This window comes from Echinops telfairi, unplaced genomic scaffold (assembly GCF_000313985.2).
Source record: "Echinops telfairi isolate 266 unplaced genomic scaffold, ASM31398v2 ScPeMD7_7461;HRSCAF=8499, whole genome shotgun sequence".
In the NCBI taxonomy this organism is placed as follows: domain Eukaryota; kingdom Metazoa; phylum Chordata; class Mammalia; order Afrosoricida; family Tenrecidae; genus Echinops; species Echinops telfairi.
In genome coordinates, this window is record NW_022111361.1 from 2,526,351 (window position 1) to 2,547,060 (window position 20,710).

General features: G+C 40.9%; 1 protein-coding gene across 4 annotated transcripts in view; it reads right to left on the reverse strand.

Annotated features, from left to right (window-relative positions):
- Positions 1–19,998, reverse strand: part of THNSL1 (threonine synthase like 1) — a 22,593-nt gene extending 2,595 nt beyond the window's left edge. Inside the window, exons 1-3 of one of the 4 annotated variants that reach the window (XR_006679410.1) lie at positions 19,886–19,998; positions 14,946–15,109; positions 3,738–3,838 (exon numbers count right to left, since the gene is read on the reverse strand). Coding sequence is in view for 3 of the 4 variants with exons in the window: in XM_045283519.1 (XP_045139454.1) it covers positions 11,284–13,559; positions 15,017–15,109; positions 19,452–19,479 (2,397 nt within the window). In the remaining variant the exon portion in view is untranslated. Of the gene's footprint in view, positions 1–3,737; positions 3,839–11,215; positions 13,560–14,945; positions 15,110–19,451; positions 19,516–19,885 lie in introns of those variants that run through there. The other 3 variants (XM_004716111.4, XM_045283519.1, XM_045300231.1) reach the window with 3 other exon arrangements.
- Positions 19,999–20,710: the final 712 nt, after the last annotated feature.

Here is a 20,710-nt window from a genome sequence, read left to right on the forward strand (position 1 = left end):
CTATATGTGACCTCCTCCCTGGGGGACGGACAACAGAAAAGTGGGTGAAGGGAGACATCAGACAGTGTAAGACATGAAAAAATAATAATGATTTATAAATTATCAAGGGTTCGTGAGGGAGGGAAGAAGGGTGGGGAAGGGGGGTGAATGAGGAGCTATACCAAGGGCTCAAGTAGAAAGAAAATGTTTTGTGAATGATGACGACAACAAATGTACAAATGTGCTTGACACAATGGATGGATGTATGGATTGTGATGAGTTGTATGAACCCCCAATAAAATGATTTTTAAAAATGAACAGTCCCAGTGCTTGGTCAAGGAATAGACAAGTAATATAGAATTTATTCTTTGAAAAACATTGACAGATTTAGAAAGGCATTTTTAGTAGAACATGGAGAAGAAAGAAAATCCAGACAGGATTGGAAGTTAGGGAAAGAAATAATATGCATTTTGAAGGCAAAAAATTGTCAAGTTTCCTGATGCTTTTACTGGTTATTGAGTCATTGTGTAAGACAATGGAAGGTTTTTAACCAACTTCTGCAGTTTGAAGTTGATCAGCCAGGCAATTAAGATGCATTGACAATTACTGGTGACTGGAATGAGACAGCAGGAAGCAAAAGATCATTAGTTGGGAGAAATCTACTCAGCATTTCTCAAGCTAAAAGAACTGAAGTAAAATGTCAAGCCTTAAGTTGAAATATTACAGAATTCTATCAGCAAAATATTAAATAATTCAGGAAGCATCAAGAAAATACGGAAAGAATACACGGAGTCATTGTTCCTAAATGAATGGGTCAGTATGCAACCATTTCAAGAGACAGGATAAGATCATTATCAAATGGTTTTGAGGAAGAAGTACAAGTTGCACTGAAGGCATTGGCAAAAAAGGTCTTGAGTAATTGATGAAATAACGATGATGTTTAATAAAACGTTTGAACACCTGAGTTGCTCTGTGCCGAGAAATTTGAAAGACAGTTAAGTGGTCAACTAACTGGGAGAGACCCATATCTGTGCCCATTCCAAAGAAATGTTACTCAAGAAAAGGAATAAATTATTGAATATTATTGTATCATACACAAGAAAAAAATGGTTGGAGAGAATTCAAAAGCAGTCACAGCAGTACATCAACAGAGAACTGACAGAAAGTCAAACAGGATTCAGAAGATGTGGGACGAGTGATATCATTGCAGACATCCGATGAACCTTGCCTGAAAGCAGAGAATACGCAAAAGATGTTTACTTGTGTTTTATTTGCTGTGCAAAGACATTCAACCATGGAGGTCATAATAAACTATGGGTAGCACTCAGAAGAATGGGAATCCCATTACACATTAAGGTCTTACGTTGTACCTGACACTGACGAAGAGACAATCATTTGAACAGAACAAGGAGGTACTTTGGGGTTTTAAATAAAGAAAGGAATGCATCATGGTTGTGTTTTTTTCACCATACTTACTCAGTTTGAATGCTGAGCAAATAAATCAGGAAGCTGGACTACATAAAAGATTATGGTACAGATAGGAACTGAAAATCCAGGGAATCCAGGGCGGATGAGCCCTACAGGACCAGTGGTGTGAGTGGCGAAACAGGGAGGGTAGAGGGAGAGTGGGTTGGAAAGAGGGAACCGATTACAAGGAGCTATATGTGACCCCTCCCTGGGGATGGACAACAGAAAAGTGGGTGAAGGGAGACATCGGACAGGGCAAGATATGACAAAATAACAATTTATAAACTATCAAGGGCTCATAAGGGAGGGGGTAGTGGGGAGGGAGGGGAAAAAGGAGGACCTAATGCCAGGGGTTTAAGTGGAGAGGAAATGTTTTGAGAATGATGAGGGCAATGAATGTACAAATGCGCTTTACACAATTGATGTGTGTATGGAATGTGATAAGAATTGTATGAGCCCCTAATAAATTTTTTTTAAAAAGAAAAGATTATGGCATCAAGATTTGAGGAAGACTCAACAACCAGCAATATGCAGATGACATAACCTTGCTTGCTAAAGGCAAAGAAGAATTGAAGCACTTACTAATGAGAATTAGCAAGGAAGTACAGAGAAGCATTGGCACATCTCCATTATGCTATTGGTAAAGAATATTGAATATATTGATGAAGCACTGGAAGCACTCATCTGTGCCAGGAAATTTAGAAGACAGCGACTTTCCAATTGGTGCCCTTTCCAAAGAAATTGTCAAACTATGGAACAATATCATTTATCTCTCATGCAAACAAAATTTTGCTGAAGATCATCTAACCAAGGTTGCAGCAGCACAATGACAGGGAACTGCCAGAAGTTCAGTCAGGATTCAGAAGAGGACATGGCTATCATTGCTGATGTCAGATGGATCTTGTTTAAAATCAGAGAATACCAACTTGTGTTTACTTGTGTTTTGTCTATGCCAAGGCCTTTGATTGTGTGGATCATAGTAAATGATGGAAAGTGCTGACAATGGGAATTCCAGAACACATTATTGTGCTCATGTGGAACTTGTATATGGATCAAGAGGCAGTTGTGCAGAATTGAACAAAGGAATTGTGATAGGTAAGTTTATTGTGCCAACCTGGCCAGAAAATATTAAAAACCAGATCAAAAGGGTGTGTCAATAGGGAGACCAAATGAAAAGGTTTTAGCCATTCAAGTCAGATTTATCATTTTAATCCACTATCATCATCTCTATAATAAATACCAAGGATGATCAACAGGTTATTTCCATCCCTCAATTATGGTCAGAAGGAAATCACTGGGGGCTCATTCCAAGTGTAGATCCTGAAAATGTGTTTTGGGCTTCCACTATCATCCACAGCCTTCTGCAAACCAGAATTTCATACTTTAATTCTGATACCATTGTCTCCTTCAGATTTGGATTTAGTTATTAAAATTCCTAAATTTTAATGTAATTTATTTCTCTTTTGATTTTGACACTTTTATGGTATATATTTAGAGTAAAGGTTCTAACATACTATGGCAATATTTACCAGTTTAACTATTTTGCTTGGTGAGTTTTTTCCTTTTGGAGTAATTTGTTATGCCTATCAATCTAAAAATCAATGTTCCATTTTGATAATTTAAAAATATATGTACGTTATCATTTCGTACCCTTCCCAATTGTTTGTGTTTTCTTTGCTGAACTACTAGCTTGCAGATTGGGGAACTAAGAAGGGGTCACATGTGGTACACTGACTCTGAAGGCAGTAGCTGCAAGTCCTTCCCATCTCTTATATGCCCATGCTGCTCCTCACATGAAGAGGAGGCTCCTAGTCCCCGTTCCCTTGAGACTAGGGTGAACAAAGCAACAAAACTACTTAATATAACCTATTTGAGAGTCCAAAGAAAACAATAAAATAACGAGACTAAAGCACAGAAAAATTGGTAGGGATGTAGGCATTTGTGGCCTGAAGTGCACTTATTTTAAACACACACATAAGCAAATAAATGAGCAACTGCAATCAGTCTCTAAATTATGCTATATTTGAGTTGTGATGAACCTTATTTTATGACACTCCTTGCTTTATATTCCTCATTTTTATGTTAGTAACATGTTGTTACATGTAATTTCCTTGTTATCATTCTCAAACATTCACTGGCAGATGCCCAATTTTATTATTTACTGTTCAAAACATGGCCAGACTTATAAAAATACTGATACTAAAAGGCAATAATAATGAAGACAAAAGACTAAATAACATAAGGTATTCGACCAACAAGATCTCTCAGTTTAGTGTATGGTAATGGATTACCTGTTGCTGTGATGCTGGAAGCTATGTCACCAATATGACAAATATCAGCAGTGTCACTTCAAGCTAATAGGTTTCAGCCGAGCTTCCAGACTTAGAATACACTATGAAAAAGGATAAAGGATTATTTACTTGAAAACCTATGTATAGCATCAAAGCATTGTCAGATATAGTGCCAGCAGATGATCCCTTCAGATGGTAGACTCTCAAAATACAACTGAGGAAGAGCTACCTCCTCAAGTCAAGTCAACCTTAATGATGTGTATGGAGGAAACCTTTCAGGACCTTCATTTGCTGATGGGGCATGGCTCAAAAAGAACATAAAGTTATAAATATCTATTAATAATCGGAATGTGGAATTTACAGAACACGAATGTAGGGAAGTTAAAAATCTTCAAAAATGAAGTGGAAGGCATGAAAGTCAATATCGTATGCACTAGTGAGCTGAAATGGACCTGGTATTGGACATTTTGAAGCAGATTATCATGTGGTCCTCAGAGTAACTTCCTGCTCTTCAGCACTCTACAGAGGTCTTGTGCATCAACTTTACCTAGTGCAATGCATTAGTGGATCACTGGACTGCTACTTCATCACACACACTTAGGACATGCTATCAGAAAAGAACAATCCCTGGAAAAGGACATCATGCCTGGCAGAGTTGAGGCCCAGCACAACAGACCCTTGATAAGACAGACTGACAGAGTGGCTACAACCATGAACTCAAACATGAACTCAAACAACTGTGACGATGGTGCAGGACCGGGCCATGTCATTCTGTTGTACGCAGGGGTGCTGTGAGGTGGAACCAACCTGAAGGCCCTTAAAAACAACACGGTCTTTGCTACAGGGGAGAGTCAAAGATTCATTACCCCCTCTTAAAGATCCCATGGGTCCACAGAGACCTGGATGGCCTGCAGAGACAAGACTTCGCTTGTTAGCTTCTCTCAATCTGCCACACATCTCCACCTCTGAACTCAAGACCGGTTTATACACCCCTTTGTTTCCACAATTCTCCCCATTCCATGAACCCATATCTTAATATGTTTTAATTGAGTATTTAACAAAATGTTTGAAAATTACAACCAATGTTATTTGAACATAAAATATATATAATACGGCAGAGAAATGAAAAAAAAAAGGCAATCCAATTTTGAAACTTACAAAGGAATAGAAAATGTCCCTAATAGATTTTAAATACATCTTAAAATCTGTATTTATTTCAGGGCTTACTAGATGAGTCTTCATTTTATGTGACCAAATAGTCACTCTCTCAGGAGACAGATGAGCATATTCACGTTATTTCCTTAAAGAATGAATAAAATAAAATCTTTAAAGCTTATACAAGAGGATTTTTCTAAAATACTATGTATTCGATGAGGACATGATATAGTGAGTGCTACAAACAACACAAAGCAGACATTTGGAAAACAGTAGTTTCCTAATTTGGAAGAAAGTGAAATACTACAAAGTAACCCAATTTCAAGGATTTTGTCTTGCTTGGATCCACAATGCTCATGAAAGCATCAGTCAAGAGATCAAAAGACACATTACATTGGGTAATCTGCCGCTCAAGACTTTAAACAAGTATTGAAAAGCAAGGATGTTACAAGCACTAAGGCAGTGGTTCTCCACCTGTGGGTTGTGACCCCTTTGGGGATCAAATGATCCTTTCACAGGGGTCACCCAGTTTGTAACAGTAGCAACAAAAATAATTTTATGGTTGGCAGGGGGGAGAGGGGGGGTCACCACAACATGAGCAACTGTATTAAAGGGTCTTGGCATTAGGAACGTTGAGAACCATTGCACTAAGGTGTGCTGACCCAACCCATGGTATTTTCAATCGCCTCATATGCACGTGAAGGTTGGATATTGAATATGGAAGAATAGGAAGACTTACAGACTTTGGACATGTGGTCAGGAGAGACCAGTCCCTGGAGAAGGGCATCATGCTTGGTCTTGTTCTGTTGTGCATGGGGTCACTGTGAGTCAGAATCAACCTAATGGCACCTGACAACATAACATGGATTCCAAATACAGGCTACTCCAAACAATATGTATTTGATGACTTCAGAAGAAAAGTTACTGGTGGGTATATAATTATACTACTGGGTATAAATTAGATTTTAATGTCTCCATGAATCCAAGTAATCCCAGTTTAATCTGAAATAAAGCTATTACTTGCTGATTAAAACAAACATATTATTTGCACTTTAAAGAATCTGAGTAGGCATTTTTTTTATTTAGAAAGCCTGTTTATTTCTGCTTGTTCAAAAATAGTTCTTGTAGGCTTTTCCCTCATTTCAGTATTTCTCATGGACTCTAGAATATCTACCTCAAAGTTTGCATTTCAATGAAAACAGTAATAAACATCTGCTTTTTAAAAATGTGAAGATCAATGAAATCTGTTAAATTCTAGCATAAAATTCTAGTATTCATTCACCAAGTATGAGAACTTAATAAGAATCAACTGTTGATTAACATAAAATTATAAACTCCCCAATTATTTGTAACAGAAACATACCTGTCATTAGCAACTCTACATTTTATGTCACTAAAATCTCAATAAGTGTGGGCACTAAAAAAGTGCCACATGTGCACGTGAAATGCAGTCACCACAAAACAGCTCTTATTAGGTGAAGAAAATTCTGAGAACTCAAAGAGATCGAGTTCTCAATTTAGAAAGAAAAACAGCTAATTTGACTAGAGCACCCTTCTTATGCTAAGCAAACCAACTTCTTGATGCTGGACTCAGATCAAAGTAATGAATATGATCACACATCGATATAAATCAAATATATTGAGTTAGTTGCTTATCTTTGATGTGTCCCTGTTCCATTACATTGGCAAACGTATTGGCTCTGATGTTTTGAATCAGAACAGCTTGTTTGCTCTGTATTTTTGAAAGTCTATTTTTTTTTAAGTAAAAGTTTACGAAAGATAAAACTAATGATTTTAGTGGTTGGCATGCACAGAGAACCAATTGACCACAGATAAGGACCCACACAAATAACTCTTTCAAAGTAAGATTTTATTTAGGTTCCTGAAGGGGAACAAAAACAATAAACTTATGTTTCCATGGGTTTGAAGTTCACAAGAAAACAGGGTTTTTTGTTTGTTTTGTTTTGTGGGGTTTTTTTTTTAACTAACAAGTAGTCTTAATTTTAAATGTTTGGAAACAAATCAGATTTAATGAGTTCAAGCAATATTTGCAGCATTGGTGATTTCTGAAAGTGAACTGCTGTTAAAATCTAACACAAAAACTCTAACAAAACAATTTATTACCTTATAAATATTATTCTCATGGAAAATTTTTCTGCAATTTCCATTATATAGAATTCAAATGTTTTCTCTCAAAAATGTTACAAATACTATATATTAGAAATCATTTAAGATAGTGAACGCTAGAAATTAGAACACTAGTTTGAAAATTGATGTTTCATTTTATAAATATGGCTTAAATTTTTTTTATTTCCAGAATATGAAAACTATGCTTACAAGTCATTAGAATCACAAGTGTTTGAAAGTCTAGACACTAACCTTGAACAAAAATCTTTAAAAACTCCCTCACTGCAGGGTATAACAGATAAAAATTAGGCAAAAGTGAATGAACCGTGACTTGTCACTTGCATGGGTGAATCTTAAAAGTTTTGATCAGAATAAGGAGGTCTTAAAAGAATACCTACATTATGGTTCCATTTATATAAAATTCAAAAAGAAGCAAAGCAAAGGAATGCAGATCTATAGAAAGGGCTGCGTCACAGAAAAGCTAGATGTGGAATGGGAATGTCGTCAGAGGAGCTCCACGGGGCACCAGCAGGGTAAAGATTCAGTGTTAAGCCATGGGATAAGTACACTGATATTTGTCGTATTCATCCTTAACGTGTACCAATCTTTTAGATCATCTGGAGGAAATGAAAGGTAGGAAAGTGAAGATAATAAAGAAGGTATGTAGACCACTCCTTTGAAACCTTACTTGAAACTTGTCCCTTACTTCACATGTAAAGAAATGTAAGAGTAGCTGTGTGGGAAATGTGGATCTTCAGTAAGATTGTTTAGCTTTTATGCTTTGCAGTGAAAAGACTGTCTAAATGTCATAACATGAAGGGTGGCATTCAAGAAAAAAGAAAGGGTAACTCATGAAGCAAGTCATCTAACAAGCCGAAGGGAGCAGGATCCAAGGTGCACCTTTGAGAGGAGGGAGGACACTAGAAGGACAGTAGAAGGACACTAGCCAACTCAACCAGAGCAGGAAGGACGTGATAGGAGCCCGTGCAGATTCACAGGATAGAAAGCCATTCGGTAGATTCATACATGGTGACTCATGGGATGCTGAGGTAGGTCCTATTTGATAGCTTGCTCCTCTTGAATGAGACAAGGCCATTAGCTGAGCAAAGGGCCAGAGCTGGTTTTAGATAAAGTGAACAATAGTTTTGGGCCGCAAAAGAACAAATTCACCCCAGAAATATGCAAATGGACTCTAGGACATCTAACCTTATCTGTGTCCCTTGCCTCTTTCACCTAGAATCCATTTCTCATTCCTTTCTCTTGCTGCCATCGACTCGATGTCGACTCACAGCGACCCAATAGAGCAGAGTAGAACTGCCCCGTGAAGCAGCTGGTAGTTTCAAACTGCAGACCTTGCGGGAATCACAGCCCCATGTGTAAACACTACGCCACCAGGGTTCCTTTCTCCCATCTTGAAGAAGTCCCTTCAGGTTCTTCCTCCTCTGCAAAACTTTTTCCGATTCCTTGCTAGTCCTTTCCTTTACGCCCTACAGCAGTGGACCGTACGGCTCATTTTCACTTAACCACATGCCACCTTACAACATGCTTAAGTGTCATACATCATTCAATTTTCACATGTTGTCTTCTTAACTAGTCTTGTAGACATCCTGTCTCTGCTCTTAAACCCTGCCCTTTCATTAAAAAACAAGTGCATTCTGATGCATAGTGAACATTTCTATACATTCTCTAAACATATCATCTAGTGAGACAAGTATCCTTAAAAGTCAACGCTGCAATAACAAACGTGACTGAGGACATGACTTTGAATCTCTGTCATTGTTTTCTTCTAGCGGCGCCTGGTTTTCACGTTGTGGTTTGAGGGCTTACATTTTAGAATCCTAGCCACACAATGTTAACATAGGATTGGTCCAACTGTAAACATTTTTTAAAACAAAATTGCTCCTGTCCGTCCATTAAATTGTGAAATTGTCTTCATCAGTGCAAGGTTTAGTGTATGGCTTCATGCAGGTAGTTCACCCACAAAAAGCAGCCGAGAGCTATCAACAAAACCAACCATGTCAGGAAGCCATCTTGTGGGTGAGCGCAGTCCATTACACTTACAGGTCCACGCGATGGCAATCTTCAACGCAGAAACAAAACGTTCAGGAAATGCACCCCTGGTAATCATCCTTAAGATGTCTTATTTATAACAAGGTATAAAAATGGTATATATGCATTTATTGTGTGTGAATTTGTCCCAAAAAAGGAACAGCACTCGTTGATGAGACAATAGATAATTTATATAGTAATAGAAACCTGTTGTCTATAACTACAAATAGACTTCCATCAAAACCATTCAAATGCTCTGAATTTTAGAAATATATCCTCTTAGAACAAACAACAACACAACTACTTTTGTTGATTCAAACTCATAGTGCCCCCGCAGGAGAGGGACCTGTCGCGTGCCCTCTGGAAGGCTATATATCTTCATGGAAGCAGACCGTCCAACCAATGGTGGATTGGTTCCAACCACCAGCCTTTCAGTTAGCAGCTGAGCCCTTAACAGCTGTGCCACCAGGGCTTCTTCTTGGAGTAAGGTAAGCAAGTACTCTTGTGTCCAATATGAAGTCCATTCGATTGATTTTTTAAAAATCTGGTGTCTATTGCAAATAATTTCAAAACAAACGAAAGCCAGACATTATCATCATGGCTTGGAAAGGGAACCGTTTCCCGTGGTAAAAATACAATCCTATAGAACACAGGAAAGGAGGCCTGTTCAGGGCTGTGGGGTGAGCATTGGGCTGCTAATCAAGTTTACGGTTCAAACCCACCAGCTTCTCTGCAGGAGAAAGACAAGGCTTTCTGTTCCCTTAAAGATTTTGTCTCAGAACCCCTACGGGGTCAATGTGTGTCAGCTCAGGTTGGCTCGAGAGCACTGGTTTTGGAGAGAGACCATGACAGGGAGCCCTGGTGACACATTGGGTAAGATGGCAGGATCCTAACGAGAGACCGACTGACTGAAGCCACTAGCCACTCCCGGGAGAAAATGTGGCAATCTGCCCCAGCAAAGAATTATAGCCTGGGAACCTTATGAGGCATTCTGTGCTCTTCGACAGTCCTGATGAGTTGGAATCAACTGGACAGTAATGTTTTGGGTGAGAGCAATGGCACTGGTGTTGGGTTTGGAGAGGACATAGCAACACGAAAGGGCAATGTATAACTGCTTCATCGCCTTCCTGCCCAGGGTTTCCAAGGTTACACAAGGGAATTGGCTAGTGGATTCGAGCCATGATTTTTTGGTTTGCAGCTGATTGTTTAACCACTGAACCAGCAGTTCTCCTATTATTACTCAAAAACAAACAAACACACTCACTGCCAAGGAGTCGATTCTAACTCAGAACAACCCGGTTTGCTAATAACACAGTGGTTATTTGTTGGGCCGCTAACCACAAAGTCAGCAGTTTAAACCTGTCTGAAGCACAGTGGGAAAACGATGAGGCTGTCAGTTCCCATAAATAGTCTCAGAAACTGTGTATGCTCCTTTGGAGTTGGAATTGACTCAATGGCAGTGGGTTGGTTTTGGTAAAGAAGAGTTAAGGACAGAGGACTGGTCTAATTTGGATTGAAGAGGATACACAGTTAACTGAAGTCCAAACGAGAGCTTGAGAAGGATTAAAAGCCTTACTCTAATCTTAATTAGATAAGCTTCCTGCATATGGGAGCTCTGGTGGCACAGAGGTTAAAGTGCTAGCCAAAAGGTCAGTGGTTTGAACTCACCAGCTGCTTCTCAGGAGAACGATGAGGGAGTTTGTTTTCATAGTGATCACCCCAGAAACCCTGGGTCAGTTCCATTCTACAGTCTCAGGTGCGGTGAACCGGAATCAAATGGATGGCAGTGGGGTTTGGGGCTCCTCCGAGTTAGGCTTTCTAGTCCCAGAGAACTAGCATTTGGTCACCTGTCCTAATAATTATGCTTAGATACCTAAATTCCAAAATGACGAATCAGGACCAGAAATCAGGCTCACTCAAAAATGACAAGGGAGGGGAAATGGATATACCCCACGTACATGCAAAGCAAAGCAAACCAGCACAAAGTCCATGCACTCTGCCACACTTTTCACGTCTAGATTCTGGTTCCAAGGAGCATGTGCAGGTACAATGTTCAGTGCTCCACAACAGGCTGGTAAAAGCCCCAAAGATGATAGACCTCTCTCTGTCATATACTTTAACTTAGCAAAATGTTACTGTACTACAAATGAACATTCGAGATATTTATTATTGCAAGCTTAGCATCGGGCAGGGGGTGGGAGTGGGTCAGAAACCTTCACAGGAACTGACTTTGTATTAGTTTTTCCACTTGACCCTTCAGGACATTCAAATCAGCTGTGCAGACCTGATACTCCATCTTCTCGTGTTGTTTTTGTTTTGTTGTCTCCAGTAAAGCCCCATGTGGTGGAGGTAATGCATTGTATGAACTCAGTAAATAAAGCTGACTTGATGAAGTTTGGTTGAGTTCTTTAATCTTTAGAGCCTGCATGATAGCAGGTGCAAACTTAGAGTAATGAGCTGTTGAGGAGACAATCACAGGGCAAGTTTTGTCTTGCATTCGATCTGCAACCACTTTGGCAACAGCAGTGTGTGGGTCTAGGATATACCCTAAAGCGTTATAGGTGGAGTGAATCGCTGCTAGACAGTCTTCCTCAGAGCACCAGTCAGCTACAAAATCCTGCTGAAGCTTTTCAACAAGAAGCTTTTCTATCTGAAAGTGGTTCTGAGTGTCTAGCTGATTAAATAATTTTGTCATCAGTTGTCCATCTTTATTCGCCATCATGTGTAAATGCCGCTCTAGGTTTGAAGACTTGAGAATATCTATTGCTGGTGAAAAGGTTTGCGCTATTTTCTTTTCCCTTAGATCATAATGTCCTGTTTTTATAAAGTCTGTCAAAACATGGTTCTGATTAGAAGCGCAAATAAATTTCCGAATAGGGATCCCCATCATCTTGGCATACACTGCAGCAAGCACGTTCCCAAAGTTTCCTGTGGGAATACAGACATCGACAGGGCTTCCAAAAGAAATAAATCCTTGGCTAACGAGATCAAGATATGCAGAAGCATGATAAATGACCTGGGGAAGCAGCCGGCCCCAGTTTATGGAATTAGCTGAACTTAAGATGGTTCCATATTCAACAACAAGAAAGCCAGTAAAGTCGCAATCTTTAAACATATTTTTCACGGCTCTTTGACAAAAATCAAAATCCGACTTAACACCCACTGCCCATCCATTTTCTCTCTGACTGCCAACTATTTGCGCCTTTTGAAAATCACTTACTCCATTCTCAGGAAAAAATGTGGTCACGGCTATTTTTTTCTTGTCACCGTTACTCAGATGACTGAAGCCATTTAGCACCGCGCTGCCTGTGTCTCCGGAAGTAGCTACAAGTACCATGTAATTGCAGTTCGGTGGAATACAGTGTGCAAAGAGATGAGGCATAAGCTGTAGAGACAAGTCTTTGAATGATCCTGTTGGTCCATGAAACAACTCCAGGATGAACTGGTTGCCTGAGAGGTGCCTGACGGGGGCAACTTTGGAGCAGGCAAAGTTTTTTCCATAAGCAGCTTCAATCATTTCTCCCAGTCTGGCAGCAGGTACATCAGCAGGATGGATGCACTTTTCCAAGAGTATTTGTGCTCTTTCGACATACGTTGCTCCTAGGAGGCCTTTCCACTCCGCAGAGCTTAATTTTGGAAACTCCTTCTCGGGAACAAAGAGCCCACCATCAGAAGCTAACCCTTCAGTCACAGCTTCACTAAAGCATTTTGTTGAGTTCTTCTGTTTATAGTCTTTAGGCCAATTGTACCTTGTGGAAATGAATGTTTCTGAATCCACAGCTTGGTACCTTTGAACCGCTTTCAGCACCTTGTCAGCCACCTCTTCCGGAGAAGCCCCACGTTCACAAAACACACGCATATCAAACCACTTTTTATAGTACTGTCTTCTAGAGGTAAGTAAGTCTTTCATAGGTGTTCCAAAATTCTGACCCACAATTCTGTTCAGCTTCATTGATTGTAGACGCTCAATTATATCGATCAGAGGTACGTCCAAGTATACCACGATCCCGTTCTTCTTCAGATGCCACATGCTGGCTTCGTGCATTGGATTCGACCCAGTGAGGGAAATCACACTTCCAGATGCAGAAAAGTTTAACACAGCCTTTCCTTCCTCTTCTAAAAATTGTTCATTGCCAACATCCTGTAATTTTTCAGACACACTCATGTTCCAGGTTTTTTCAAGGATATCATCATCCACATCTATGACACAACAGCCGAGTTTCTGACCTATTATTCTGCCTACTGTTGTCTTGCCAGCACCAGGAGGTCCCATCAGGATAATATTTTTGTCTCCAACAAGGGAGTAGATTGAACGCCATGACTTTCTTAGTTCCGCAAGTGCAAATGTTCTTGAAAGCATTAGGTGTCCACGTTGATGTGGTTTCCCCTGTGCCCTAAAAAAGCATCTCTGAGTTATCTGTTTCAGATGCTGACACCGGTTAAAGAGCATTGTTCTCTCACTTTTCTGCTCAAGCCAACCTGGCTTTAGCCCTTTACAAAACATAAGAACAGAAAAAGACACGTGGTTGGTTACTACTTTCAACAGATTATCAAATCCTGACAGGATTTCTGAAGGTAATCTTTAAAATGTCTATGATCCTCAAGTTTGTAGGGCATTTCTTTAAAAGGGGGTCCCCACCCAAATGCTCACATATTGCATACTATCCTTCTTTTAATATTTGCTCAAATCTCAAGACACTGAAAAATCATACTTTAAAAAGGGGTCACTACAGATATTTATATGAAATGTATTTTTTAAAGTACCCTAATTAGCATTTTTTCTTTATGAAATACTGTAATGAAAACTGTTTCATGATTTATAGGTTTGCAAAACACAAAAAATAAGAAGTTGAATGAAGTACTATGTAGTATTCTTTTCAGTGGTTCTCAACCTTCCTAATGCGGCGACCCTTTCATACAGTCCCTCGTGTTGTGGTGAACCCCCACCATAAAATTATTTTTGTTTCTACTTCATCACTGTCATTTTGCTACTGTTGTGAATTGGGCGACCCCTGTGAAAGGATCGTTCAACCCCCAAAGGGGTCGAGACCCACAGGTTGAGAACCACTGTTTTATATCTAACATCTTCTGAACACGGGATGAGACTATCATGTTACTCATGAATTCCTTAGTTGTGGAATTCACAAAATGAAACTAAAGCAATATTTGCATGTAATAAGTGTCAGTAAGTAACTTTCTAAGTCACAGGGCAAAGATAGGGCACTTTCTTCCTGTGTCTTTTACGTGCATTCTAGTAAGAGACATTTTGACATACTTGTCATATTGAAGACCTTAAAAGGAACCAAAGTGAAAGACAGAAAATTATAGCAAATAATTCAGAAAAATGGATAAATCGGCCATAAAGTCACTGGCTCTGCATCGACCTCATCTACATGGGCCAGTGCTTTTGTTATCTGGTCCTATAAACATCACCAGTGGAGGGACCTAACTCAAATTCCAAACGGTCTCAAAAGCTCTGGCCCTGAAACTCAAGAATGTTTTCAGTGGTGAGAGAAAAACATTATTCCGGCATCTGGAATAGAGGAAGCTCTACACTTTCCCATATCATTCAAGTACCTGTCTTTGGACATACACACCACCAGAAACAAAATGTGTGCAAGATACATCAAAATTTGGGTATGTGTAACTGCCACAATGTTCATTTAAATGGACAGTAGTATTTTTAGAGATGTATCATGGGGCTTTTCAGATGTCTGATGGTAGAACCAATATACAACCAAGCTATATCAGGGATTAGTACGTTGAAATATATTCTAAAGACTTTCGATTGTTTTCTTCTATGGTTATCTCTTTTCTTTAAACTGTTGTCTGTAATCAAACATTTAAGCCATTTTAACCCAACTGAATTGAACTTACACGTAACATTAGAACTGTCAAGAGAAAATATTCATTCCCTTTTTCGGCAGCTTGAGTGTGCTGTATTTAACTTATGAACATATGACCCATAACAATCAATCTTGGCTGAAGCGTTGGGAGTTTGCTGATTCTGGGGAAAAGTTGATCTTTGTAAAAAGTAGCATCTATAACGGAAAAAAAATTAAAGTTAATCAGAACTGCATAGACTATCATAAAGTTCCACACATCAATTATTAAAAATTCAACTTGAATTTTTTAAAGTACAGAAAAGTATACTCCTTTATGTCAACTTTATTGTGAAAAAACTAAGTTTGTCTCTAGCGTATACAAGGAATGTTACTCCAAACTACTGGATGTGTCATCAAGCAATATGAAAGACAATACAATCTAACACTAACAAATACAAAATCCTTTCAACAATGACACCTGAAATTGTTTTAACTGGATACCCAATATTCAGAGGAAATAAAACTTCATAGTAAGTCTATCGAATGACTGTCTGATTATTCTTGTATGTTGTCTTATCCATCTGAATCACTATGATTCATATGTAAACCTATTATAAAAAGTCTGCATGAAGCATCTGCCATACCTCTGAGATATTTAGATGAGTCAAAGTGCACATTATAGTAGTTGGCTAACTAAGATTAATGTACATTAATCATTGTCACCCAGGGACAATTGGCTATGAACATAGGTAACATTGTTTGGTATGACCTCGCTTGTTCCTACACACCCAGAGACAGTAATGGTCTCACCTCATCGAGAACTGTTTTGCTGTGCACTATCTCATCTCTTCCCTCGAGTTTCCTGCGTTACTCAAGGGCCAGAAGGAATTACTCGCCTGGCCCCATCACCTATCGTTAGTATGAGCTATTGTGAGGGAACTGTACAACACAGACTGACCAAACGCCTATTTAAGAAGATTGTGCTTATATTGTTCGAGAATGCCTACTTTTTGGTTTCCAATGTATAAATATCTGTCTGATCTCTGTTATCAGTAATTTAAATGTTCTGTATAGCTGGTTTGTTTTCATGGACACACACTAAATATTTTAAATGATCTTGCCTTCCATTTTCTGCTGTTTGCTAAAATGGAGAAGATGTTTGTTAAAATGGAGAAGACGATAAAGCAAATACAATGAGTGTTAATTTCACTTTATCGAACCTTAATTCTGGTTTCAACTTTTCTGTGCCTTTCTATTTTAAAATTTTCTTATTTGCCTTACACAAAACACTTTGGGGAAGCAAAATATAGGTGGCTTAAAAGAAAATGACAACAGTTCTATTAATTTTGTCTCCATTATTTTTCCACAAAACTTCCTAAAACTAGCAGAAGGCAGCTGAGTATTGTAACATATAGCAAACACAATTTTCAGGGAAAAAAAAATTATTAGCAAAGCACTAAATCTCATTTTGTAACATTTGTCCATAATCGAATTTGAAGGACTTGGCATCAACTCTATGTAAAAACAAAAAAAGAGTAATCCCCATGGCATATAGTTTTATCAGTAATTAGTTTTTGCTTAAAATGTTTTTCCTTTAGTTCAAAGCCATTTTATTACATTGCTTTCTTTATTAACATCTCAATATTTATCAGTATAGTGACCACGAGTGGGTAATTTTTCTACAAAGGCAAAAACTTTTTTGCATGGAATGAAAGTCGCCCAAGAGTCAGTAAGCTAAAACCATGCAGAACAAATCCCTTTGCCAGAAGGCCCTCAGGTTTCATTACTCGATCAGTGTTCTGAGATTTCCTGTAGGGCAAGTTCTGCACTCAAAAAGACTCTCACTTTCTCATGTTTGGCAGCTTACTTACAGTAAGACAGAGGTTTAAGCACACACCTGCTAATGGGAGAAAGGTCAGTGGTTCAAACCATCAACTGCTCTGTGGGAGAGAGATGCAGCAGCACCACGGGTTACAGCTTTGGAAAGCATGGGGGCACTCTACTCTGTCCTCTAAGGCTGCTGCTGTTAGTCACCCGTGCCAGTGGGTTTGCTTCGGGGCTTTTTATGGTGATGATGTCACTCTACCTTTAGCACAAGGTTGTGATCAACAGCAACCACACTGTACCCGTGTTCATTTTCACTTCTAAACTAACTGGTCCAGAAGACTTCAATTCCATCATAAAATTCCATGGCTTTCAAATCTTCTGGGGAATCCTTGTTTGGCAAAATTAGCCATCTTGCTCCAACGTACACTATTTGCTATTCTATAATCTTTCAAAATCAAACATCAGGCACAGCACTTCAAAACTGGTTTAATTATGAGAACTGGCAATAGCAGAGCTCAATGAATCTAGGGAAAAAAACCTACGCCATGATTATGCAAGTCATCCTATGTTAATATACTCTTTTTTTAAATGCCTGACGAATAACTGGATAATCTACACTGTTACGAAGAAAGATATTCTGAAGTGTTTTCTGTTTTATCTTCAAAATTGCTCTATTTTTCCCAGTAATGAATGTTCTTCAATAAGTAATTAAAAATGCAAATCTATCAACATTCACCAATCTAGGGAAGGTGATACAGTGACAGACCAGGCATCTTCCCCATGGCCCTCCACTGGCCCCACTTCCCAGGAACTGGAGATTGAGCTGGTGGGAGGACCAGCTGGTGGGAGGACCAGCTGGTGGGAGGACCAGCAAGAGAGAGAGAGACAGACAGACAGACGAGTGATCAACATGGAGCTTATAACTGAAAGCGCAATTTCACAAGCTCACTGCAAAACTGTGCCTTTATCTTTGCATCAAAACTAGCTAGTGCTCTGTTAGAAGATAGCCTCTAATGGTCTGGTGTATTTAATTCAGCTGGCATTCTGAGTAGCCTTCCCAATTCTCCTCTGAAAAAAATACCATAAAGCCCTCTTCAGCAAAGATTTATTTTCTACCTAATTATCTTATTTATACAGGCTCATTTTAGTTAGTTAAAAGTGTTGTGGGAGGGAGAACAGCACACGTAAAACACACACACCATTTATACCAGATATGTGTGCAAAGGGCAAATCCGGGTCACCAATCAGTGTTTGTCAATAAGATTTCCTTGAAACACAACCACCCATTCACTTGTCCGCTCACGGTGTTCCCTCGATGGCTGCTTTAGCACCCCATGGCGGCATTAAGTTCAGTGGTGACAGAGGTCCTTTGGCCTGCAAACCCTAAAATACTATCTTGCCCTGCACAGAAAGTTTGTCAACTCTTTCTTAGATACCAGTCCTCATTCCTTGTGCACATAGTAGACACAGGCCTCCTGCTGAAAGGCCCTGCCATTTGGAGGAAATGATTGGAATTAAAAATGAATTCTTTGTAAATGCCCTTTGAAATGACAACCACAAATAGAGGCCAAGAGTCTAAGGGAAATGTCCCTAGGTGACACAAGTGACTTATGCTCAACCTAACGGTTGGCAGTTTGAATTCACCTAGCAGTGACCCTGAAGAAGGGGCTGGTGACCAGCTTCTGGAAAGATCAGAGCCTAGAAAGCACTCCTTATCCTCAGAACACAGGCGCCCTGTGCGTAGGGACCCCGGGCAACTTCCCTGGTGTTGATCTAAGGAGCAAATGAGTTCTGATCTTCCTGGCTGTAAACTAAAGTGAGATGACATGCAAATTCGGCATAGCATATTAAAAGCACATGAAAGAAATTGGCCATCGGTGAAATTATTGTATTTCAGGACAACTAGAAATTCAAGACTAGCGAAGGCCATTTGGTGCTTAAGGTACTAGAGAAACCATGCCTTCTCCTCCAGAGTCCGAGCCCTTTCTGCACAGATTAAACATAAAAAAGCATTCCCCAAAGGTTTCCTTTTAATGAGAAAATACGTATGCCTTGGCTAATGACTTAGCCATGCGGTACTGTGCTGTTACTATTGAGTTGTTACTTGCGGTCTGAGCATGTATAGAGAACTGTTCCCCAGAGTTGTTCTCTATAAATGCTGAGCAAAATAAAAACAACCCCCTAAACTTAAAACGCTCAAAGGGAAGGTAAAGAGGCAGGACTTAATAAAATGCTTTGGAAGACAGAAAGTCCATTTGAGGTGGAGAAAACAGTAAGCTCATCACCAATGGGCCATTCGTTTTCCTGAAATGTTTGTTATAAAAATAAAAATTTAACCAGCTCGTTAAGGAAAAAAAACACAACTTATTTTTATCTAATGAATTTCATCAAGACACCAAAAGGACGTACACGTTCAGCACGAAGTGTAGGTCGTAATAAAGTTCATTATCCCTCCAACACCCGCCTAGGCAAGAGACCAAAGTGGGTTTACGGTGGGCCGCTGCTTCCTTAGTCCCTTTGGGCAGAGGGGGCTCTGCATGGCTGGTTCAGAACCACCAACTTGCCCTCTCAAATCCCATTACCCAAAGGGCTTTTATGGCCGGGGGATAAAATGTCTTTTCAAACCGCGGTTAGCATTAGCACACATAGATTCCTGGCGGGTCAAGTGCTCACACGGTATCAAACCACTCCTCACACGACCGTTTTCCAGAACCGAAAAAAGAAGGGTCACCAAACATTGGGCAAATCCAACGGCCCATTTCAAAGGGCCTCCGTCGTCATGAAGGCTGCTCGTTAGGAAAGACGTCCAGTTCCCACGTCTTCCGTGTGAGGACCAGAGGTCAAGGGGCCCAGAGGGCCAGCCCGGCGGCTGGGGCGGGGGCCGGGAGCGGGGACCCGGCGCTCGGCCGAGGGGCCGCGGGGCGGGACGGGTGGACGGACACTGCCGCCCGTGGGCGCGCACTCACGCAGGTGCGGGCGGGGCGGCCGTGGGTGGCGGGGCGCCCCGGGGGTGGCGGGGAGCCCGGCGAGAAGCGGCCGGCGCCGTGCGCGCAGGCGTTTCCGCGACACCGAGTAGCGGGAAGGAGGAGGAACGCCGGGGACAAGGCCCGCGGTGGTGAGGGACTGGTTTCTACAGCTCTCCTGTCCTTCTCCTTAATCACTCACCAAGGAAAGCACCCTGAGCGGACAGGGGAAATGAAAGGAAATGGGAAGGAGAGTCCAGGAGCCGCCAGCGCCGCTTCGGGCGACGGAGACCCGCAACTCTGACGCCCCTCAGGGATCGCCCACCGCCTCAGGCCTCGCTAGGCCCGGCCCGCCCCCTTGCACCCGCCTCCGCGCATGCGCCAGAGGTGGCGCCCGCGCACCACGCCTATCTTGCCACGCCCTCTAGCAACCTTTACGTCACTCTCCTCCCGCGCTCCACCCACTCTCCACCTACTTCCGCCCTCGAAACCCCTCTCCGAGCTGGCTGCGGACGCTGGACCCTGCTTCCGGTTGGCCTCAGCACACGCCCCCGCCTCCGCCGGCACTGCGCCTGCGCACCAACGCCCGTTTGTGTGACGCCTGCGCACCAGCTGCGCTTCCCGACTCTCGCAATAAAGTTGTTCTTTACCCCAAATGTGGACAGAACAGAGCAAATCTGTTAGTGGACGACATTCACCACCCAGCTTCCTTCAGAGGCACGTGTATGACCTCCATACTGAACTCAGCTGGAAAAGGCGCTGGAATCAAAAGAAAGGAAAGCTAGCTAACGCTTTCCCGTCGCCTAGTAACAGTTTCCACGACTACCGCATGGTCAACAACGCTAGAAACGCCCAGAGGAATAGAAAGGGTAGTTTCTTCTCCAGAGACTGCAATTAAGAGAGCGGCGGCCAAAGGGGAGTTGTGTCAGAGAGCCGTGGCTTCTTAGGACAAAGGAGTAGGAAAGGGGAAAAAGGCGTGAAGGGGCGGGAATTAGTACAGTGAAGGGGGGAAAAGTTGATCGTTTTT